General features: G+C 53.5%; 7 protein-coding genes across 7 annotated transcripts; 3 read left to right on the forward strand and 4 right to left on the reverse strand.

Annotated features, from left to right (window-relative positions):
• Nucleotides 1-678: 678 nt before the first annotated feature.
• J4E92_007768 (uncharacterized protein) lies at nucleotides 679-1,876 on the forward strand (the record flags this gene model as incomplete). Its single annotated transcript, XM_051499131.1, has 3 exons — nucleotides 679-845; nucleotides 895-1,588; nucleotides 1,640-1,876. 3 exons carry the CDS (start codon nucleotides 679-681, stop codon nucleotides 1,874-1,876), a joined length of 1,098 nt encoding a protein of 365 aa, XP_051350866.1.
• A 642-nt stretch (nucleotides 1,877-2,518) lies between these two features.
• Nucleotides 2,519-4,311, forward strand: J4E92_007769 (uncharacterized protein; the record flags this gene model as incomplete). The annotated part of the gene is made up of 2 exons (XM_051499132.1): nucleotides 2,519-3,827; nucleotides 3,881-4,311. The coding sequence occupies 2 exons, from the start codon at nucleotides 2,519-2,521 to the stop codon at nucleotides 4,309-4,311; spliced, it is 1,740 nt and encodes a 579-aa protein (XP_051350867.1).
• Nucleotides 4,312-5,129: 818 nt separating this feature from the next.
• J4E92_007770 (uncharacterized protein) lies at nucleotides 5,130-5,810 on the forward strand (the record flags this gene model as incomplete). Its single annotated transcript, XM_051499133.1, has 2 exons — nucleotides 5,130-5,135; nucleotides 5,391-5,810. The coding sequence occupies 2 exons, from the start codon at nucleotides 5,130-5,132 to the stop codon at nucleotides 5,808-5,810; spliced, it is 426 nt and encodes a 141-aa protein (XP_051350868.1).
• Nucleotides 5,811-5,957: 147 nt separating this feature from the next.
• Nucleotides 5,958-6,623, reverse strand: J4E92_007771 (uncharacterized protein; the record flags this gene model as incomplete). The annotated part of the gene is made up of 2 exons (XM_051499134.1): nucleotides 5,958-6,307; nucleotides 6,611-6,623. The coding sequence occupies 2 exons, from the start codon at nucleotides 6,621-6,623 to the stop codon at nucleotides 5,958-5,960; spliced, it is 363 nt and encodes a 120-aa protein (XP_051350869.1).
• Nucleotides 6,624-7,704: 1,081 nt separating this feature from the next.
• On the reverse strand, nucleotides 7,705-10,012 carry J4E92_007772 (uncharacterized protein; the record flags this gene model as incomplete). Its single annotated transcript, XM_051499135.1, has 3 exons — nucleotides 7,705-9,355; nucleotides 9,489-9,721; nucleotides 9,821-10,012. The coding sequence occupies 3 exons, from the start codon at nucleotides 10,010-10,012 to the stop codon at nucleotides 7,705-7,707; spliced, it is 2,076 nt and encodes a 691-aa protein (XP_051350870.1).
• Nucleotides 10,013-14,536: 4,524 nt separating this feature from the next.
• Nucleotides 14,537-15,125, reverse strand: UBC11 (Ubiquitin-conjugating enzyme E2 11; the record flags this gene model as incomplete). The annotated part of the gene is made up of 3 exons (XM_051499136.1): nucleotides 14,537-14,645; nucleotides 14,703-15,032; nucleotides 15,094-15,125. 3 exons carry the CDS (start codon nucleotides 15,123-15,125, stop codon nucleotides 14,537-14,539), a joined length of 471 nt encoding a protein of 156 aa, XP_051350871.1.
• Nucleotides 15,126-15,811: 686 nt separating this feature from the next.
• Nucleotides 15,812-16,624, reverse strand: J4E92_007774 (uncharacterized protein; the record flags this gene model as incomplete). The annotated part of the gene is made up of 2 exons (XM_051499137.1): nucleotides 15,812-16,378; nucleotides 16,430-16,624. The coding sequence occupies 2 exons, from the start codon at nucleotides 16,622-16,624 to the stop codon at nucleotides 15,812-15,814; spliced, it is 762 nt and encodes a 253-aa protein (XP_051350872.1).
• Between the last annotated feature and the right edge of the window lie 4,206 nt (nucleotides 16,625-20,830).

Here is a 20,830-nt window from a genome sequence, read left to right on the forward strand (position 1 = left end):
GTACCTGTCCAGGTGTTGCTGGGTGCTGGGGTGGCAGGGACTGTCACGTGGAAAGGCAGTAGCTATTCGCGGCCCTTCTCGACCCTCACAGCCTCGCGTTTCAGGCACACGGGCTGCATCCGGGCTGCATCATCATCGTCACCGCGCACAACTGATCCACCAGCTCATCCACAGGACGCGAGTCGGACGCAGCACAGTGAAAGCAGTTTCATGTGACCCGTTGCTTCTTATCGACACCAGCGCCGTCGTGCAGTGCGCGACCCAAGCCCATCGCAAGCCACTGCCGCTGCCTCCCTGTTCCGCCAACCGTCGCGCCAAGCTAGAGGTGCCGACTTCACTCCTAATTTCCCGCTGCCACGCCAGCTTCACGACGCTCCGAGGCGCTGACGCGACGCCGCAAAGCTCAATTCCCCGCGACCTGACCACCCTCGCCCATTTCCCACCGTCTATCAACACGTCGTCCCTGGCGTCGCGACCGGCCGGACCACCACGCTCGCCGCCGTTCGCTCAGCAACCACAGCACTAGTAACGCAAACACACCGCCCGCCGCCAGCCTACGCCAGACCCTGCGTCTATCGTCTATCGTCCATCGTCTATCGATACCTGCCATTCTTCACCCACCAGCGACGATCGTCGCGCGCCTCTCGTTAGCACCACATCTCCCGACTCACCCCAGTCATGTCGCACCCCCAGGATGCCGGCTCTCCGGTGCCTCCAGCCCACCGCAATCGATTCCCAACGCTCTTCGAAGTCCTTAGTAGGACAACCAGGCCACCACTGGATCTCTTCTCCTTCTACATCTACATGCGTGACCAGCAGCGCTCTGTCGACTACTTGGACTTCTGGTAAGACAATCCCATGTCCAGGCTCTCGGACCTTGCTGACCACCAACAGGCTTGATGTGTCGCAACATCTGCAGCTATGCAGGCTTTACGTCCGACGGTTACACAGGAGCATGATAGAAGAAACTCCTGATCTCGAGAAAAACAGTAGGCGTTCATCTTACATGTTGAACAACGCTGGAGAAGGCCCTTCTAACGAGAAAGGTGACAATCTGTCTGACCAGCGCTTGTCCGCCTTCCTTCGTTCCGACCGCGGCAGCCGCAACCACTCGCCACAAAACAGTCAGGGTAGCAATCAGAGCCGAGAGTTCCCGCGTCCAAGCCTGAACTTACTAGACACTCCGGGTGATTCGAGCTCACCCGGCCAGGACTCGTCCGCTGATAACACTCAGCCCAGCAGAGAGGACCTGCGCGCGTCGGCAGAGAAGATCTTGTACACGTACTTGCTCCCTGGGTCCGAGCGGGAAATAATAATTCCCCAGAGTATCCTGACCGAGGTTCAAGAGGCCATAGAAGGGCCAGAGCAGCGTGCGGATCCCGAGCTCTTTGACAGTGCCAAAGACTACGTTTTCCAAGCCATGGAGCGCGACGCATACCCAGGTTTCTTGCAGAACAAGGGCCTCGGCAACCTTGTACCCCAGAGCATGATGCTCCGTCTCATAGTAGGACTGATCAGCTTCTTTGCGGCCATGTGGACGTCGTTCATTCTTATATTCCTTGACAAGTCAAGAAGCACGCGCTGCTGGGTATGTCACCTTTCGGTTATACGGTGGAGAGTCAACTAATGTTCTGCACAGATCATCCTCCCGTTCACTATCGCCATCTACCTCATCTTCACGCACCAGTACATGCTTGACCCAATCCTCGCCCTGGCTGGATTCAGCGAGTACACCTTCTTCGACTTCAACCGCATCAGGGAGCCATTCGTCAAGAAGACGCTGAACAGGCGCTCCATCACTGTCATGGTCATGTTCCTGGCTGTCACGGTAGCTGTCTGCTGCCTCTTCATCTTCGTGCCAGGCAAGCGCCTGTAAGCCAGTGCAGCTGCATGGCTTGTTTTGATACCACATGTAATGTTTGTTTATTCTTGGCGTTGTCAGAATGCGAAGCGCGGAGGGAATCAAGACCAGCGGGGACATGGAGAAGATACCCCCTCGCTTCGTCGCCATCCGACCTCCAGCAGGCTTTCCTTTGTTTTTGAACCGATGCTTGGATCGGCCATGTTCTGGTAATGGACGGCTGTTCTCTTTCTAGAGCATGGTGTTCAGGCGTTCTCTGTGAGACGATAAATAGCGAGTTCAACTGAGATATAACCCCCACCAATTGATATTCATCTTTAGCAGCGCTCAAATGCCATGTGAAAGTAGTCAAGCGTGAGATGTATGCACCCCTGATTGACGTTTGGCGAGCCGTTAGGTGTGGAGTTGGTGCATGCACGCCAAGGCGCAATGACGTGAACCGCGGCCGGCTTTCATAACGTCGAAGTGCCCTCTACGTCCATTGTCGGCAGAGTACGCGCATCGCCAGTCGCGCCCTGTATAGCTCTATCGGAACCGCTACCAGCACTCTACAGCCCAACGCTCTAATCCTCCAATCGCTTGCAATCGCGACATCTGACGTGCCAAACCTTCTTGCAGCTACAGGCACTAGCGGAGTGGATAGCAGCGACCAGCAAAATGAGCGGGCCAACAGCTAAGAGCAAGAGAGGGCCGACGGTGCTCATGACCGACAGCCGCGACGCTGCACCCCGAGCACCCCAACGACCCGGCGCAGGACAGCGACAGGCGACAGGCGCGCGCTTGATCTCGGTGGACAACATCCTGCAGTACGCCTCCGACATTCCCTCGCAGCAGCAGCGACGCGGCCCGCCTGGCAACGCCAACCGCCCCATCATGCACACGCGCACCCCCAGCGGACGCCATCCGCTCGATCCCAGACTCACTGGCCGCCTGATCCCCCAGCACATGCCCACGCGCTCCAGCAAGCTCAGCGAAAAGCTCGTCCTGCTGCCCGAGACGGAGGGCCAGGAGGAGGACGAGAAGGGCGACTTTGACGACGACGAGTACGAGGGCCCGCCCACCGACGAAGACCTTGCGCGACGGACTCCCAAGGGCGGGCCAAACGACAAGAGCTATGCCGAGCGCCTGCCCAAAGCGAAGCGGACGGATAAGCTGTCGCGCGTCACGGCCTACTGCACCGCCCAGGCCTATAAGATGAAGAGCACCGCTCAGTTCGTCAAGGACACCCACAATGCGCGCACCAAGCTGTACGACGACTGCCTCTACACCGTATACCACCTCCCGCTTCTGCCCGGAAACGATGGCTACCGGGTCCGCAGTAGCCCGGCCCTCAAGAGCCCAGGCGGAAAGACAGTGCTCGACGAAGAAATCGAGCGCAACGAGCAGCGCGATCACCACGAAGGCTACTTTGGCGACGAAGAGACATACTACGTGCGCGACGACCACGAGCTCGACCAGCCCTGGGACGGCATGCACGACCGCCGAGACTCGACCGAGAACTCCAGAATCGCCCCCAATGCGCTGACCTTTGGCGAGATGTTCGTCTTCTCGTACGGTGTCGTCGTTTTCTGGAACTTCACAGAGAAGCAGGAAAAGGACATATTGGCCGACCTTACCTTCTCTGCCGTCGCTACCGGAATCAACATCGCATCCCGACCCTTGGCTGAGTCCGACTTTGAGACGGAAGAGTTCCATTTCGAATACAACCCCGAGATCCAGCGTCCCCGCGTCTACAACGACATGATTACCCTCAAGAGCGGAGATCACATGATCAAGCTAGCCATGAGCCACGCCATCGCGCAAAGCACCAAGCTTAGTCTGTTTGAAGAAAGCATGAGCAGGACTATGCTCGCCGCGCAATACGTACCGAAGCGCTTAGCACTTACCGGAAAGTTGGGCATGAGGAGAACGGATGTAGTCAAGATGATTGGACAGCTCTTCACCAGCCGTGTCGAGGTGAACCTGTGTACGTATTGAGCCATCCTCTCACAACCCAACAATTACTAATTTCTCTCCCAGCATCGAATATGCTCGACACCCCAAGCTTCTTCTGGGACTCTGAACCTACCCTCCACCCACTCTACACCGCCGTCCGCGAATACCTCGAGATCAAACCCCGCATCCAAGTTCTCAACGAGCGATGCCAAGTCTTCTTAGATCTGGGCGAGATCCTCTCCGACTCCATCAGCGACAAGAAGATGACCAAGATTACGTGGATCATCATCGTACTCATTGTCCTGAGTATCTGCATAACGTGTCTGGAGGTTCTGCTCCGCTTTGCTATTCTGCAAAAGGGCAGGACTAACGTTCCTGTGGCTGGTGACTTGGAAATCAGGGCGGTAGGTGGACTGAAGGGTATGGGTCCACCTGCATATGCTGGCCCGGGTCTACTCGCTGCGAGGAGTTTGGTTTGGTTTGGCAGCGGGGTGAAGGGTCTTTTAGTTGGTTGAGTGCATGACGTGTAACGGGGAACAGAGGGGTAATACAGATCACGAGGACATGCATCGAGTGGTTCTCCAACAGTCATCTATAAGAAGGCGCAGTGCTATTCGGTCGCGTTTTTATCATTGTTATAGGCATCAGCGATGGGCGTTTCTGGTCGGCGCCAAGGGTGTATTCTTTGGTTCTACAAACTCTAGACTGGGGATACGTGTAATTTTGAAGGGTTCAATTCCAGACGAAATGCATCATCACGCTCCTTTCCTCGTCCTCCCCTCTTCTCCATCGTGATCGAGCACAGCGAATACGTGTAGTCTTTCAAGGGTCGGTTTCCAGACAAGATAAGTCATCCACGTCTACCTGTCATGTACCCCCCTCGTCCATCGTCATCAAGACTCCCTTCCATCCCTGGACTGTATATTTCCCATAGGCTCCATGCCAGACTGAATACATCATGAAATCCTGTCCCCTATCTTACCGTTCCAAGCATCGCGATAAAATGCCCCCATTTATATTCCACATCTCCCAGCACCTTGATCCTCCATCTTCCCATCCACATTCTCACCAGCCATCAGCCACCAGCCAATCATGAAATTCAACACCCCCCTTCTCAACCTCCTCACCCTAACCGCCGTCCTCATCCCCAATGCCTCCGCCCACAAAGACAAGAAGAAAGCCGCCGCGGAACTCGAGAAAGACATGACGGCCCACACCCTGGAAGCCAAGGCCGTGAACTACATGGTCTTTGTCGAGCCTCTCTGGCACTTCATGGACATGTGGCATAACCATGAGGCCTCTTACGGTGTTACGGGTCTGGACTGGGTGACGGATGCTTGTACAGGCGTTGATGACAGGCCGTTTAAGTGGGACTGTGAGTTCACTAATATCGGAGAGAGAGAGTGGTAGATCTAACGTCATGTAGTCAAACCAGCATGTATCCGACACGACTTTGCGTATCGAAACTTCAAGAGGCAGGGGAGGCTGGGTCATGTGAGTTACTCCTTCCTTCCTTTCTACAATTCCGCGCCGGTTTTCTTCTTCGGTCTTCTCCTATGCACAAGAGCCACAAACTAACCAAGCCACCCAACAGCAAGCCCGCAAGAAAATCGACAAGAACTTCAAGGAGGACATGTACGACCAATGCAGGAAGGAAAAGCACAAACATTTGTGCCGTATCGGTGCGAAGATTTATTACGCCGGTGTGAGGGTCATGGGAAGGAGGGATTTGGTTGAGCCGCAGAAGACCATGATGCATGCGACTGGAATCGCGAACGCTACCGCCGAAGATACTGCTGCCATTGCCGTCAACTTGGATGCTGAGATTAGTGCTGAAGAGAGGGCCCAGAAGGTGTTTGAGGCTTGGATTGCGGAGCTGCGAGCGCATCCTGAGGTGCTGATGGAGATGACGGAAAGGGATCTGGAGAATGTGGAGGTGGCGCTTGATGAGGGGATTGCGGATATTGAAAAGGGTGATGAGGTGCAGGAAGAGATGGCTGCTGTGGGTCTTTGATGAGATTTGCGAGCTATTGGGACGACACAAGATAGGACATCCACTGTGTCATGGCCCAAGAGATCTCTGTATCTCCATCCATGTACGATATCTACCATTCAGTATCACCAATAGCAATACCACCCCATCTACCCCGACCTTCTACGTCTACTCCTTATCCACAGCAAAAGCCTTCAAATCATCCATCGCCACACCCTTCAACGCCTTCTCATTCGTCGCCTTGAGCACAACCTTCGGCACCTTCTTATCATCCATGCCCGTCCTCGCATCAAACGCCTCCTTCCACCTGCTCACACAAAGACACCACTTGCAGCCATCCGTCAGCCCCACTTGGCGCAAGTCGTTGCCCCGCGCGGCAGAGAAGTCGAGGAACTCTTTCGATACTACACCTGCGATGGCGTGGTTGCCGGCGTCCGAGGCGGGCACTTCGCAGTAGCCTGAGCGCGTGAAGCCGGTTAGGGGCTGTGTCGAGTGGAGCGCGAGGGGTTGCTTGAAGACTGTGGTGTGTTAGTTGTGGTGGGCTGGTGATGGGTGTCCTTGTATATGTCTAGCATGGACATGCCGCCTGTTCATCATCGAATCGCAAACGCTCGTCGCAGTGCATGAACGACGTTGAGACTGCGAAACGCGTGCCTGAAGATCCCGAGTCCGCGACGAAACTGTTTCATGCAAATGAACACAGGATCGGGATGTCGCGTAACCGTTTGGCTGGATCCCGAACGTTGAGACTTGAGACGACCCAATGTGGGATGCCGATGTCTTGTCTCATCTTCCCCATTGAACTATGTGATCTTACGTACCGTTTAGAGACATACTGCCAGCTTCTTCCCGTTGCTTTTCCCCGTGATTCTGAACTGGCGCTCTTTCCCACTTAATCTGCACGTCGTGAACGTGAGCGTATTCGCGTTTCGGAGCTGTTCGTGCTGAACGTGTAAAGTTGGAGAGGAGATTACGTAGTAAGCGCATGAGTGGTGAGGTAACAGGAGCACGCGCGGTTATTAACGTGCACACAATGGTTGACGGCTTGACGGGTGGTGGTGTGCTCAAGATGGCGTCAAGAGAGCGTTAGAGCGGAGGTTTAGCGCGTAGGGCTGAATGGATGACGTTTGGCAGGGGGGTAGCTGCCGCAGATCTCGAGAGCTGCGCGATCGGCTGTTGCACCATCGTGGGCCGCGGCTGGGATCTGGGCGTTGGGCGTCTTTGCCGGGGAGCGGGCCTAGGAGCGGCGATCGGCGCGACGATCTAGATTGTGATGCCATCGAGCTATAGATGAGTGCTTTTGGAATTACAAGTTGAACAACCCAAATCAGACACCTGGTTTTGATCTCTTGTTTCTAATATTGGTATTCGGGGTCTTGACGTGTTGGATATGGTATTTATGCAGGCTGCGGCATCCATAACTTTACCCAGCATGTGGCGTGAGCGGACTTCAGGCAGTGTATAGGCACCAGAAAGTGATCGGCATTTCTGGACAAAGTTCACACGGAGGTTTATTCATGTTGAGAAAGGTTCCATCATCTGTGATGGTATTGATTTGGAGTGATTGAAACAGAGCTACTGCGCCATGCAATTGTTCGTAGATGATCCTTTTCTGTAACCGACAGCATTAAGATATCATCGCAGTCGTGGATGTAGAGAGCGATCGTGGGCGACACGTATTGATGAATAAGGAAAGTAGAAAATGTACAAAAACACCGTATCCCAAATGCATCCGTGACCGGTCTTGCCATCCAAACGCCGCCAGTAGGAAAGATCCCAAACACCTTTTTGTGGGTATGCAATTCGCTGCCATCCTTATGAGATCGGTAGGCCGTGGGTATATATGCAGGTTGTAATGTAGTAAGTCGTATGCGCACTAAGCGCAGCGTCGTGAGTGACGGGTAGTGTGTGGTGCTCAACGGTGCACGGCACCCGCCTTGATCTCTCTCTTCATTTCCTCGAGCTTCTTGTGCATCTTCAGAAGGTCGTTCCTCTGCGCCTCAGTCGGGGGCTTCTCCGCCTCCGTCAGCTGCCAGTACAGCTCTTCGTACTTCTTATAGTACTTCTGGAACCTCTGCGAGAGCTCGACTGTCTGTCGGAAGCTCAAGTTAGGCATGGAGGGTGAAGTGGTCGATGTGGAGGAGGCGCCTGGGGATGCGCGTGGGTTGTTGTGGTGGTAGCGCGAGGCGAGGCCGGTGTCGATGTTAGCGACCTTGCGGACCTTGGGCGCAGTGGTGGGAGTGTTGGAGGAGGAAGAGTCGTCCGACTTGCGCTTCAAGGAGCTAGTACTGGAAGGGGTAGAGCCGTTGGCCTTGCCGTTGGCGTGAGAGGGGGTGTGAGTAGGAGTTGCGCGGTCGCCACTCGGCTTCTTCACAGCCAGGTTGTGGTTGTGAATGTCACTGTCGATGTCGTTCGCCTTGCGCTTGAGCGAGCGGTCAGAGTTACCACCGGACTTGGCGGGCGATGGAGCTGCCGCAAGCGCCTTGTGGACTGGGTGCGAGTCCTCGAAGTCGCTGGCATTGACAGGCGGCGAGGCGGACAGCGGCGAGGGATTCTTCGGCTTGGTGTTGATGGGCATGGTGGGCTTGAAGGGCCGGTTGGCGGGGCGATCTCGCTGCGAATCGCGGCCACTCATCTTGGGTTTTGCGCGTGGGTTGGTGGTGCCTTCTGAAGCGGGTGCTTTCTTGTTGCGTATTTTCGAGGCGTCGGTAGCAGGTGTGTTAGATTTGGAAGGTGCGACGGGGCGAGGAGTTGAGCTCGAAGGCGTTGAAGAGGCTGGGGCTGTTGCTATTGTGGGCTGCTCCTCCTTCACCTCTTTCACGCTCACCTCCTTCGCGGCCGCAGCTGCCTTCTCACGGGCCAAGTACTTCTCCTTCATGGACGACTTCGGCTTGATCTCTACTTCCTTGGCGACCTTGGGCTTCTTCTCAACTGCAGGCTTCTCCGCAGCCTTCTTCGTGACCGTCTTCTTCTTAGTGAGATCAGATATCTTGTGCATTGGGGTGCTCGCTTTGGGCTTAGCTTCCGGCGCCTTCACCGTCGAACGCGACAAGCATATGCCTTGGCCTCTCTGGTCACGGGGCAGCAGGATCTGCCAGAGCTTGTCGTCTTTTGCCAGCCGCTGGCGGTCGAACGACTTGATGGCGCCATCAATGGCTTGCTGTCGGTCCTCGGCGCTCTGGTAGGGGAACTTGAACGGATTCACCTCACGGAACGACTTGTCCGTCAGCTGCCACTTGTCGGCGTCGGCAGTGGAGCGCTTGGCTATCTTGGGCAGGACATCTCGTATGTTGACCAGCGACGTCCTGCAGGTGGCGGCGAGAGAGGCCTCGGTGGCGGGCTCCCGCGCAAGGAGGTGGATGATGGGCACTCGGAGCGCGCTGACGATCACGTCATGGCTGTTGCTCGGCTGCGAGGTCGGGGCCCGCTTGTGCATGGGCGACGACGACGCGCTGAGCGATGGCGAGCCCAGCATGGAAGGAGCGAGGTGCGATGCCTTGAAGCCCGTCGACGGGAAGCGGCGATGGGCTGGTGTGCGCCCGGGAGCAGCATCGCCGACAATGGTCCTGCAGCAATCTTTGTCAGTCCTGGTATACACAACTGGGTATCATCATGGCAATCATCCGCGACAGGGGTGCTCGAGTCTCTTGACTTGATGCCAGAGATCGTGGGCAGCCATGGGATACCGGGGAGGCATACTTGTTGGCTTCCTTGAACTCTGATATCGCAGCCATGTTACTCCGTAGCTGCTCCAGCGCCGAGTCTACGCCTGCCGTCACGTCCTCCGCCTTGTGTACCATCACACTGTGGTTGATCATGCCCGCGAACTCGAGGCTGTCCGGGCCGCCAGGCCCGCTGGACTTGTACAATTCGTATCGATGGAGCTCGCTGCTGCTCTGCAGCATGTGCGTCTTGTCGCCATACTTGAGTTGCTGTTGTTGTGGTTAGCCCAGCTCGTGCCAGCCCCCATTCCGGGTCGAACCACCCAGGAACACCTAGGTAGCAACCCAACACCAAGCGTGCACACATACTGGAGTCCGTCCGAAGATTATCTGCGGTGATTTTCCGCTCCTGACACTGGCCAGGAGCTCGTCGACAATGTCCTGGGTAATGTCCACCTGCATGGCCTGCACAGGCGGTCGTCTGTCGTCCTTAAGTCCGGCGTCGCTATCCGGAGCCCCGACAAGGGCTATACCGCCCGGGGGGAGCAGCGAGGTCGCCATGTTGGTGTTGTTGGCGTCTATGGAATCAAAGAGGCGGAACGAGGTGTGAAGCTCGCACCCGGATGTTGCTAGGAGAGGCAATGCATGGAGAGAGCACCCAGGCACTGAGCGAAGAGCAAGCAGTGCAGGCGGGTCCGAGGCAGAGACCCGTCACAGACGTCTCTGGCGTTTGGGTGAGGCGTTGGTAGGCTCGAGGAGGACGGAGGAACGAACAAAGGACGCTGCTCGGAGGACCGTCAGACAGGTCAGACTGTCACTGTCATAGCGCGCCCGGAATCCAGCGAGCAAGCGTGCACGGATATCAAGGTACGATGCTGAAACGATTGGTTGTCACGCACAGGATCAACGGCTGGGAGAACCAGACAATGTTGCTATAACGATGCAGTGTGTTCCCACGCAAAAGTGAAGGGTAGTGAGCTGGACGGAGGCCGAGCGAGTTGCGGTGTTGGGCCAGCACACATGCCTGAGAAGGCGGTGGTGCCGACAAGGGCGGTCGAGGCATAGCACGATTACGCTTCAGGGTGCCAAATCCAGCGGCGGCCCGCTTGCAAGGTACCTCGTGCTACCTCAATCTGTGGCCGCTGCAAGGCATTGCCATTCACGCCCACTGGTCCCATTTCGTTTTATTAAAACAGCATGCTCGTCACGGTACGATGCCATCATCACAGCATGCAAAAAGCGCAGAGCGACAGCTTTTGACTCGGGACTCGATCTCCAGTGCTGCGCCATATTCCAACACGCTGACCAGACCTGCACGGTGTGCTGAGTCTGGCAAGCCTGGGCGGGTCCACCATCACTCGTGGCAGAACTGCGGGCAGCAAATGGCCTGCGTTTAAAAACGACGGGCGCGGAATTTGGGAGCCGGGTGCGCCAGGCAGGGTCGGGTATGTGCTGTACCTGTTTCGAATCCAAGCTGCCCTGTCCGTGTTTGAGACCACAGCAAGGCCATGCTTCACGTTGGCCTGCAGTTGCCTCTCCAGTATTATCAGTGAGGCTTTCTCCATCCCCCAGGGCGCATCGCCTGACCAGAAAGATTCCTCACGGGCTGAGGCTTTCGGTTGGGGGCATCGCGTCACCCGCGCTGTCATCCGGCGCGGCGGGTTCGGTGCTGGTTAGATCAGCTTCATCGGGAGGCGCCATGACAGGGTCATCCAAGCCCGACCTATTTTGGTGCCTGCGGAACCCTCCACCGAGAGTGGGGAGCTTGCTTCCTCGAACGACTCACTTGTGGGAGCTATGGTGGAACTCTGCAAATACCAGCAGCTCTCCAAGCTTTCATCAGTGTCTCGAAACGACTACATAATTCATCGCTGATTTCGTCGCGCTTCAAAGTTTTCATGCGAGTCATGTCACTTCCTCCAACCCCCCACCTCTAGCAGTCAGCCACACTCATGGACTACGACGAACCATTTGACCAGGCGTACGTCGGCAAGCAGGGCTGCCTCTATGATTCGTAGAATATCATCGGCTGCAGCGTCAGGCGGTATGGTGGAGACTAAATCAGAGACTAGAAGCCATCCGCGTCGGAACCTCGCGTCCGGTTCGACGGCCAGCAACAATAACCGAATGCGTGAACGAACATGTTACTCAACATGTGCATGAGTAACGACGGCTGCAGGTAGACGAGCAGCGTGTGTTCGTGGTTGCTTCTGACCTTCCCGAGCACCTGCAGCGAGACCAACGCTGACCTGCATATACAATCCGTATCGCTCGCCAGTGTTGCCCATCCAGTGTGTCTAACAAACATTACCAGCAAGCCATGCGAACAGCTGATGTCTAAGATCAACATCGATCAGCCGTCACTCCCGACCTCATCGGGTCTGCAAAGCGTCTTCCAATTTGGAGACCTTCCGTGTTCTGGAAGGCATCCGAGGTATAATATCTGCACCCCTGACCCCGTCTTTTGGCGATATTGCATTGCGAGGCCATCGCGGGGTACGTAGATGAGGTACCACAAGCTGCCGTCACAAGATCATCAAATCTCCATGGAAAGTGAGCACAACGATGTGAGTGCTATTACTTTTCGATGGGTTCGCCCCTCGTTCGTGCAACGTTGTGTCGAAAAGCAACGCTGCAAACCTGAGATCGAGACTGCATATCGCGATTCAGCCCCAAAACTTGCCTCGCCTTTGTCCAGCACCTTTCTAGGTCTGCAGATGACTGCGCCGGCAACTGGGGTAATTGAGTATTCGCCTCCCGCTTAATTCGTGCTACCCGATCGAACCGGGCGTGTTCATCATGATCGGATTTTATCCTTGACGAATGAGGCTGATACCCACTCTGCATGGAGACTTTGCTTTTCTCCGCGATTCTGCGGTACTGAAAGCCGCACTTCAGTACACAACGTTAATCTAGAACTACCCCTATACTATGCAAATGTCATTAACATTGGAAAGCAAGTCCGAGCAAAAACATTCCTCACGAACACTACGTCAGCACCGTTACGGATGACCCTCCTGTCACATCACCAGAGGTCCGCATCATTTCCTGGCTACGCGCGCGACGCAATACGAGGTTTCGGGAGATTGGGCGCCGGACAGAGTGGCTCCCACATGGCTGGCCACGCATCCAATGTCCGCAATTGATTGTGGTAAACCTAGAATATTAAGTCTGCCTCAACAGCCGCTGCGGAAATAATAGCGTCGCACTCAGACCTTCCCATTGCGCATCCCCGATCCGAAGGGCTTCCCAGCCTCCCAGCCACAGCACACCACCACCTCAGAAACGCCGTCATGCATAACGCCATGACCCAGACCCCATCTAATCTCCATTTAGAAGTTCATAACGCATCGCATGGCTTTGTAATCTCAACTCGTACACTGTCAGTCCGCCATGTACGTCGTCACTAACCTGACTTGCGCAGCTTGTCTAGTTTCAGTTGTCTAGAAAGTCTAGAAAACTTGGAAGAAGCAAAATCGTGGATTGCGTGCCCTGATCGGCGAGGCGCGCGGTGATCAACTGATGTGCAGGTCGGTCAGGCCCTGGGGGACGGCGCTGGGCGCGTGGGCGTGGGCGCAAGTGCAGACTCCGAAGGTGCGGCGTGACCCCGGTCTTCGATCCCGCGTTGAGCGGCAGTGGCGTGGGGCAAGGCGATCGCGCTGCTGAGGTCGCCTGTGTTGGGCGACACCGCCATGTTTTTGCGCACACGAGCAGTAGATGATGATTCGTGTCTGTGCTATTCTCGTGTTGGATCTGTTGCTCTAATGAGTTTTGTACGTGTTGTCGTACACTGAGGCGATGGCTGGGTGAGTTGGTGTTGGTGGGATAAGCAGCCACCGATGGCATGGCACTGCAACATCACTCAACAGAATAAAGACATCAAGAAGGCATGTTGTAAAACAGAGATTTGTCGTAGGTATTCGTAATTCCTAAGATCGCAACGCCACAAGACATTAAAGTCGAGTTACTGTAACTATCCTTTAACACTAGACTTTACATTTAATGTACTAGCACTAGACAAACTAGACAAACTAAATAATTAACTAAATAACCTATTACTTATAATAGCTACTTAGCTATTATAATACTTCTTTATATTTTTTATATAATAATTCTATAATCTACTAGAATAGCTAATATTTACGTTTTTTAGTTTATATTCTTAAACTAACTATTTAGAATATTTTACTCTACTTAAGTAAGCTAAATACTAAGTAGTTAAAGTTATTAAATAAGATTTAATACTACTATTTTTTTAGTAATTAAGAAGTTCTTAGCTACTTAGTTTACGCTTATAAATATTAGCTATATTAGTATTTTTAGCGTATATATTTATATACTTTAATACTTATTAAGAATAAAACTATACTTTTAAGTATTATATAACTACTTAGTGTATAGCTAAGCTTTAAAAGAAGTACTACTTATAAAAATAATAATAGATTAGTAATAGATAGCTTATAATCTTACTATTTTTTTAATTATAATAGTAGACTTTAAAGAAGCTAAAAGTTATAAAAAAATACTAAGTAGTAGTAATTTACTATTAAAAGTAAGCTAAGTATTTAAGTAAAAGATAATTATATTAGTAGCTATAGTTATATATATATTATATTTAAGAAGTAGTACTTATAGTAGTTACTTTTTATATTTTTTCTTCTTTAACTTATATTTATATATAGTATTTTTATTTTTTAGTTACTATTTACTTTATTTTATAGTACTATAGTAACGTAAAGTAAAATAAGCTACTTATAACTTTTATAATATTAATAACTTTAATAAAAAGATACTCTTATAAATAAGAGAAATTGCAAGTATAATACACTGTCCTTTAACACTATCCAACGCCGTCGCAATGCGAACCAGTGTAAAGCGCCGAATGCAACTCCATGCCGAAGCCAAAAGTCAACCAAGCATATCCATCTCGCTCGATAGTTCAGGTGATGTCAAAAAATCGGCTTAGACCCAACGCCCCGCTGAAGATGCGCAAGAAACTGTGCCGTCAAGCAGCATGCCGGGCCGATTGTCAGACGCACCGAGCCGCGAGACACTGTCAGATCCAAGTAGATGCGGCGAAGGCGCTCACGCGTCCAGGTCTTCGGGAGCCTTGTGGCGGGCGAGGACAAGGCGCTTGTACTCGGCGGGGTCCTTGTCCCAGAGCTCTGCGGCCTGGCCGTTGAGCGGGCTCGAGCTGTTATGTTGTTAGTACATCATTCTTTGCGCAGATACAGATATGTATTCGACTCACTTGTTCGGCTCGCCCAACAAGCTCTGCAGACTCAGTAAGACAGTGGTGATGTTGTAGATGGCGCTCCACTTATCCTTGAGGATATCGAGACAGATGCGGCCTGAGAAGTCGACATTGGGGTGGTAGATGGGGGTCTTGTAGAGGACGGTCGGCGGCATGTAAGGGTAGTTGTTGGAAAAGTCCATGGACAGCTTGAAGACGAGGTCGGCGTAGGGAGTGTCGGCCGGGCCGTCGATAGTGGCAGTCCAGACAGTCATGTTCTCGTCATCGGGAAACGCGGTGATACCAGGGGTGGGCTTGGTCATGATGTCCATAAGCTCCTTTTGCAGACTGAGAGAGTGTTAGAGGCAGGTCCATAGATGATTGAGTGCGTGGATGAAGGGGGACGGACCGCGCTGCGATGTTGGCGTTTGCACCGCTCATTTTGTCTATATCGAAGTTGAAGACGAGGCTTTTGGTGTAGTTGGGTTGCAAGTCTGCAGAATCTACCACGGAGTCGCGAGTTGCAGCGGGGCAAATGGTGTTCTGGTCGCAGAGAGATTAGCAAAGCACCGGGACCGTCCGGTAGTGTGAAAGAGACAAAAGGCTGGCGTGAATTTGGCGTCTATCGTGCTGGTGTGCGAGAGGGTAGAAGGGTGCGTGGGACGGCGTGGCTAATGCAGGCACGGCGTGGATTTGATGTTGTGTTGATTTCCCTGCGTCTGCCCGGCAACGAGGGCCCCGACACGTGCACATCCCTGCACGCGTTTCCCCGCTCACTGTCGATCCCTCGCGCCCAATCAGAGCGCGCGAGGTTCGCGTTCTTTGACACAACGCCTGTGTTTCAAGACGACGCATCGTGAAGGGTGAATGGTGAAGAGAAGTACTTTTGTCACTTGTGCCCACGGAATTTACTGTAGATCCTCTGGAGTGAGGGCAAGTGCATCCACTTGAAGTAGTGGCCAAGCCTGTCTGCATACAAGTGAAAAACCACATTGGGGGTGAGGCATTGGTGGATATGTCGAATAACTTGCAAAGGTATAACACTGTATGAAATATACTGTTTGCTGTTCTGGATGATTGGGCAACGAATGCTGTTCGCCCTGTTTCCTACCAGCACTTGTGTAGGATTAGTCCTCATCCAACCCTTTGACCCTCTGTTCCTCCACAAGTCTCCTTTCCAAGCTACATCTTAGCACCCTTTTGTCCTTACCTATCCCCTGCTCCTTGAGGCAGTCATCCTCCCAATCCCAGTACACAGCCCAACCATATCCACCCTTCTCCTCTTCCACGGCAACAAGACATTCCTCTCCATCCAACGTGAGCCCCTGCTCATCCTCTGTCCAGTCCCAAGGCCCTACTGTATGCTTCTTCGCTTCCACACGAGGTCCGTAGCGTAATTCGCGTGTCGTCTTGTTGGCATAAAGCCAATTGAGCTTGGGCTTTGTCGATCTTGGAGTAGCTTTGTTGGAGGGCGTGGGGGATGGTGTGGAGGGTGCGGATGAAGCGGGCGATGGAGGTGGTGAAGGTGGCACAGTACTGACGAGGCCTAGCACTGGTGTTGCAGGCATTGGGCGATGCGGTAGTTCTGATGACGGGAACGGTAGGTAGAACCCGGTGAATAGATGTGGTGGTGGCTCATCGTTCGGGCCGGGCTTTGGTAGTCCTGTTTCTGGATCTTTGGGCCAAAGGCGTATCTACACACTGGTCAGCCTGCTCAAAGGAACAAGTCGATCCGTCGCATATACCTTGCCATCTTTCAGTGCTACGATCGCGCCGTCCACCTCGTCCCTCTTCCGACTCTTCGCGTCACAGAACACATCTAGGTAGAACTCTTCTTGGCGCTCATCGCTTTCTGCTTCTTCGTCTAGCAGCCGCTGTTGGTGTACCGCTTCGTTGGCGCCAATGGAGATGGGAATGCCGGCTAGCGTCAGTGCGTACATTGTGTTGTTCGAGTAGGTAGACGGTTCATGAGAGTGGGTATCGCATGAGCGACGTGATCAACGCGCGTGGGAGACATGCTGTGGAATGCTGTAAACAGGATGTAGGGCAGCGCAAGCTGGGATGCTGAGGTGGAGTTCGGCACGATGTTGTCATAGTGGGACGGCTGGACTTCGGCTAAAGTTGCCATGCCTAACCCAATCCCCTCATGCGATATGGGCAGCCATCACCAATCTGCTCACGCATCGCCTATCACGTTATATGTCGCTTGACTTCCTTTCAGATACTCAGGTTAGCGATGTGTCGTCTGCAAAAGGCTGAACAGGTCTACATTCGATGGTTGATGCCCGTGGATTTCCTCATCCGATTCTATCAGCATTAATTGCTCTCAATAGTGCGACAACTGAATGTTGATCATGCGACTTTATTCTTTCAACTTGCCAAGATACTACCGTTTATCTTTATCAATAATCAAGCTTCTTACAGATTGTTGATGCCGTAACAGAGGCTATGCAGACACATGTCCTCTCTTACTGTCTGCTTCTGTGGCAATAGAATAACTCGAGTGGATGATGTGCGCGGTATCGTTGCGATGAATTTCCCGTGAGGAATATGCGGGTTCCAGGAGAGTGAGAGTGACTACATGCTAAACGTGGCTACTATGTTGCCCCGAGGACCACCGAAACAGAATTAGCAGACCTATAATGTATCAATCGCGAGCGGCGTCTCTTCCCGGGATAGTTACGGTCTCATCATGCCGCATACTTCATATAGTAACTTCGAGCACCTCACCTCCAGTTCGAAGTGCACAGCATCTGTAGTTATCGCCTCCCGATGCCAAATGTACCGTATCTGTCCCATCAGGTTTTGACCAGTAATTGGAAGACCAGGATCAGAAAGGAAATTGTGCGGTCTACTTCGGGTCCACGGATACTGGAGAGAAATGATCGCCGAAGCCAACGAGAGGCCTGGGGGGTTTTGATTCATTGCAGTTGCAAAGTTTGTGGGACTGGTACGTATTGAGTCGAGAATGGTAGGAATCGCGAGGCCATAGTGACATAGCATTACTTACCTCAAACGTCGTCACATGCGAGAGCTGTTACGCGTTGTGTGGTACTGGCGGAAGGCTGCTTCAGCGATCTTGCGTCTTCATCATGCGAAGCGAAGCCGGATCTTTTTCTTGCCAATGTCCAAGCCTATCTATCTGCCTACTGCAACTTTTGTGGCTTGTGTCGATGTGTACGGCGTTCCTTGGCCGTTGGATCTGACGGCGCGTTGCCTCGGAACTTGTTTGGTTCCAAGCCAGCTCATTGGTAGAATCGCGCGCTTCCAATATCGATGGTGTAAATGCGGTCCTTGAAATTGTGTTCATGTTCAGGTGCCTCGCGGGAAGTGTTGAGATGCCACGCGGTAACATCGTAAATGCCTCGGTTCTTTTCATGCATGCGCCGCGATTGGTGATCGCATACGAGTTACCAAGGCATGGTGGTGTTGAGGACTTAGGAGCCACACAACATTGTGGTCGCGGCACGCGTCATGGATGCATCTACGAAGCTGAGATTTCAGTGTCGTTGGCTTGGAAAGTCGAATCCATAATTGCCTCGGTCATTTGAGTAGCAACTCAACGCTGATTGGAGAGTTTATTGGGAAGCCAGAGTCTTGGGAAGGTTACCGATTAGGCTCCCAAGCACCGGGTTACTATGCAACGATCGCCATGTACCGAGCTCCTGGTTATGGGTGCATGGAATCTGGTTCCCAAGGAATGGTGAACCGATATGGAAAGGAAGAAACGCAAGTTGTAGATACAGGAAAACTGGAAATTCTAGGTGCATAGCTTATTCTCTCAATCAACAACCATGATTGGGGTTTATACCTTCAATAAGCATCCGGATCGAACAATCAACAAGAACATCCCTGACTTTGACTACACACGCGAAAGTGGAACGAACTCGTGCAGAGCGTAGATACTGGGCGGTGTCATCATGCCACGTCTGTGATGCTGTGCACCCGTAGACACATGCACAGCATCCCTTGCTGTCGGGCCTAGCGACGGATAGTGAAGGAGTCATAAGCGAGCGCTTGTGACGATGGCAGGTTCGGGACAAGATTGGTGGAGCCTGCTGGTCTAGACTAGAGGCACCGTCAATTAGCGAGTCGATGTGTTGAAGGTTTCGCTTTCGGGTGTAGAGCATTACATGCGGCGTCGTTTTCTCGCCAAAGCCCCACACATTCGCGGCTTTGTAATACAGTACCAGATTTGATGTCCCTGTGAAAGCTGGAGCAGTTCTGCTGAGCTGATACAATGTGAGACTCCTGGGTTTGCGCCGCAGTCCAAGCCGCTGGCTACCGGGTCCCCCGCGGAGGTAGGCGTGCCGCAAGCGTCTGCAAAGGAAATCTTCCTCAGCGTCAAGCATCGCGAGATTGATCAGAATGACGCCGACAACAGACTGCCAAGGCGCCGGAGGCTTGGAACGGGATATCAGTGCCATTGCCCCAAGCTTCAATGCGGCTCGAACCACACACGCCGCAAAGCAGGTCGGAGCAGTCTCCCACCTGGGGCAAGCCTGAAAGGTGGAATGTGTCCATGTGGAGTTCCTCCAGCGTCAGGAACGTGCCCACTTACCCCGCGCGTGTCGTTGCAACGTGGTGACGCTGATCGCTTGATAGCTGGGTCGCACAACGTGAGGTCGAACAAAGAAAAGCACGCCAGCCGGGCCATGCCGAATCTTCAGCTCTCGTCCCTAGAAGTAGCTTTGCCATGGCGGACGATAAGAACGGGCGGCCGGCTCGTGGGAAGGCTTCGCTCGCAGGTCATCTGGCGTGTCAGTGGATCCGGAAGCCACGGCGGTTTTCGCTAGCATGCGGGGTCTCCACACGCCAAGCCTCTCCCCAGCTTTCATCGCCTTCGCGTTTTCGCTCCTTCCCGCGGGTGGCCTGCTTTGCTGCTGATGGCGTCGTATCGTCCTCGATGAGTATCCACACGCTCGATGAATTAGTGGTGAATCCCCGAGCCTCGGTACTTTGCCTGCGGGATGCCTTCCCAACACGCCCACTTCACTTGGCAGCATCCAGGCGGGGAGGCAAACGGCAGGTGCTTTTTGACATATAACGCGTCTATCGTGTGCGACTTCCGTGCTCCTACCCGGACAACCCACCTTCACCACCTACTGCCCTAGAGGTCAACACCTACCCTACGCGCCCCAACAATGGCCAACCAAGTGGCTGTTATGCGTGACGACGACGCGTTCGAGAAGAGGCCCGTCTCTCTTAGGGAGAATGTCGACGGCTCCCAGGACGGCTCCGGATACGAGTGCGAGTTCAGCGAGCGCGAGCAGAAGAAGATCATTCATCGCATCGACCGACGCCTCGTCGTAACCGTGGGAGTGCTCTACTGCATCAGTCTGATGGACCGCACCAACCTCAGTGCCGCTGCCATTGCTGGGTTCGTGCATGACACGTGCGAGATTGCGCGGTATCAAGACTAACAGCAAGTAGTATGACCGTTGACCTCAAACTCGGTCTCCTAGAGGGCTCAATTTCTCGCTACTCCATCGTCACCATCGTATTCTTCGCGTCCTACATCGTCTTCCAACCCCCGGCAACCGTCATCTGTCGTTATCTCGGACCTCGCAATTTCCTATCGGCTATCGTTGTGCTGTGGGGCGGTGTCATGATTGGCATGGGCTTTGCCGATAGTTACGGTACCATGTCCGCGCTACGAGTCCTCCTGGGAATCCTAGAGGCTGGCTTTTTCCCGAGCTGTGTCTACTTGCTGTCCACCTGGTGTAAGCGCATGCCGGCCCTTGGATCGCCGCAATTTGCTAAGACCTCTCTCAGATACCCGGTTTGATATCGGAAAGCGATACTCATGCTTCTACATCCTTGGAAGTTTGGCATCTGCCTGCGCCGGTATCCTCGCTTACGGCTTGATGCAACTGAAGGGACAGCAGGGCCTGAATGGTTGGCGCTGTAAGTCATCGCCCGGTTACGCCTTGATGTGACTCTGCTGACGTTGCATCTTCCAATTAGGGATCTTCATCATCGAAGGCGCGCTCACATGCTTCCTTGGTATCGTCGGCTACTGGGCTCTGGTTGATTTCCCGGACAAGGCGCATAAGTCCTGGAACTTCCTGACTGAGCGTGAAGCCATGTTCATCATCGACCGCGTCAACAGGGATCGTGGTGATGCCAGGCCAGAGCCATGGTCC

Source organism: Alternaria infectoria, assembly GCF_024043175.1.
Source record: "Alternaria infectoria strain BMP 0036 chromosome Unknown scaffold_13, whole genome shotgun sequence".
In the NCBI taxonomy this organism is placed as follows: domain Eukaryota; kingdom Fungi; phylum Ascomycota; class Dothideomycetes; order Pleosporales; family Pleosporaceae; genus Alternaria; species Alternaria infectoria.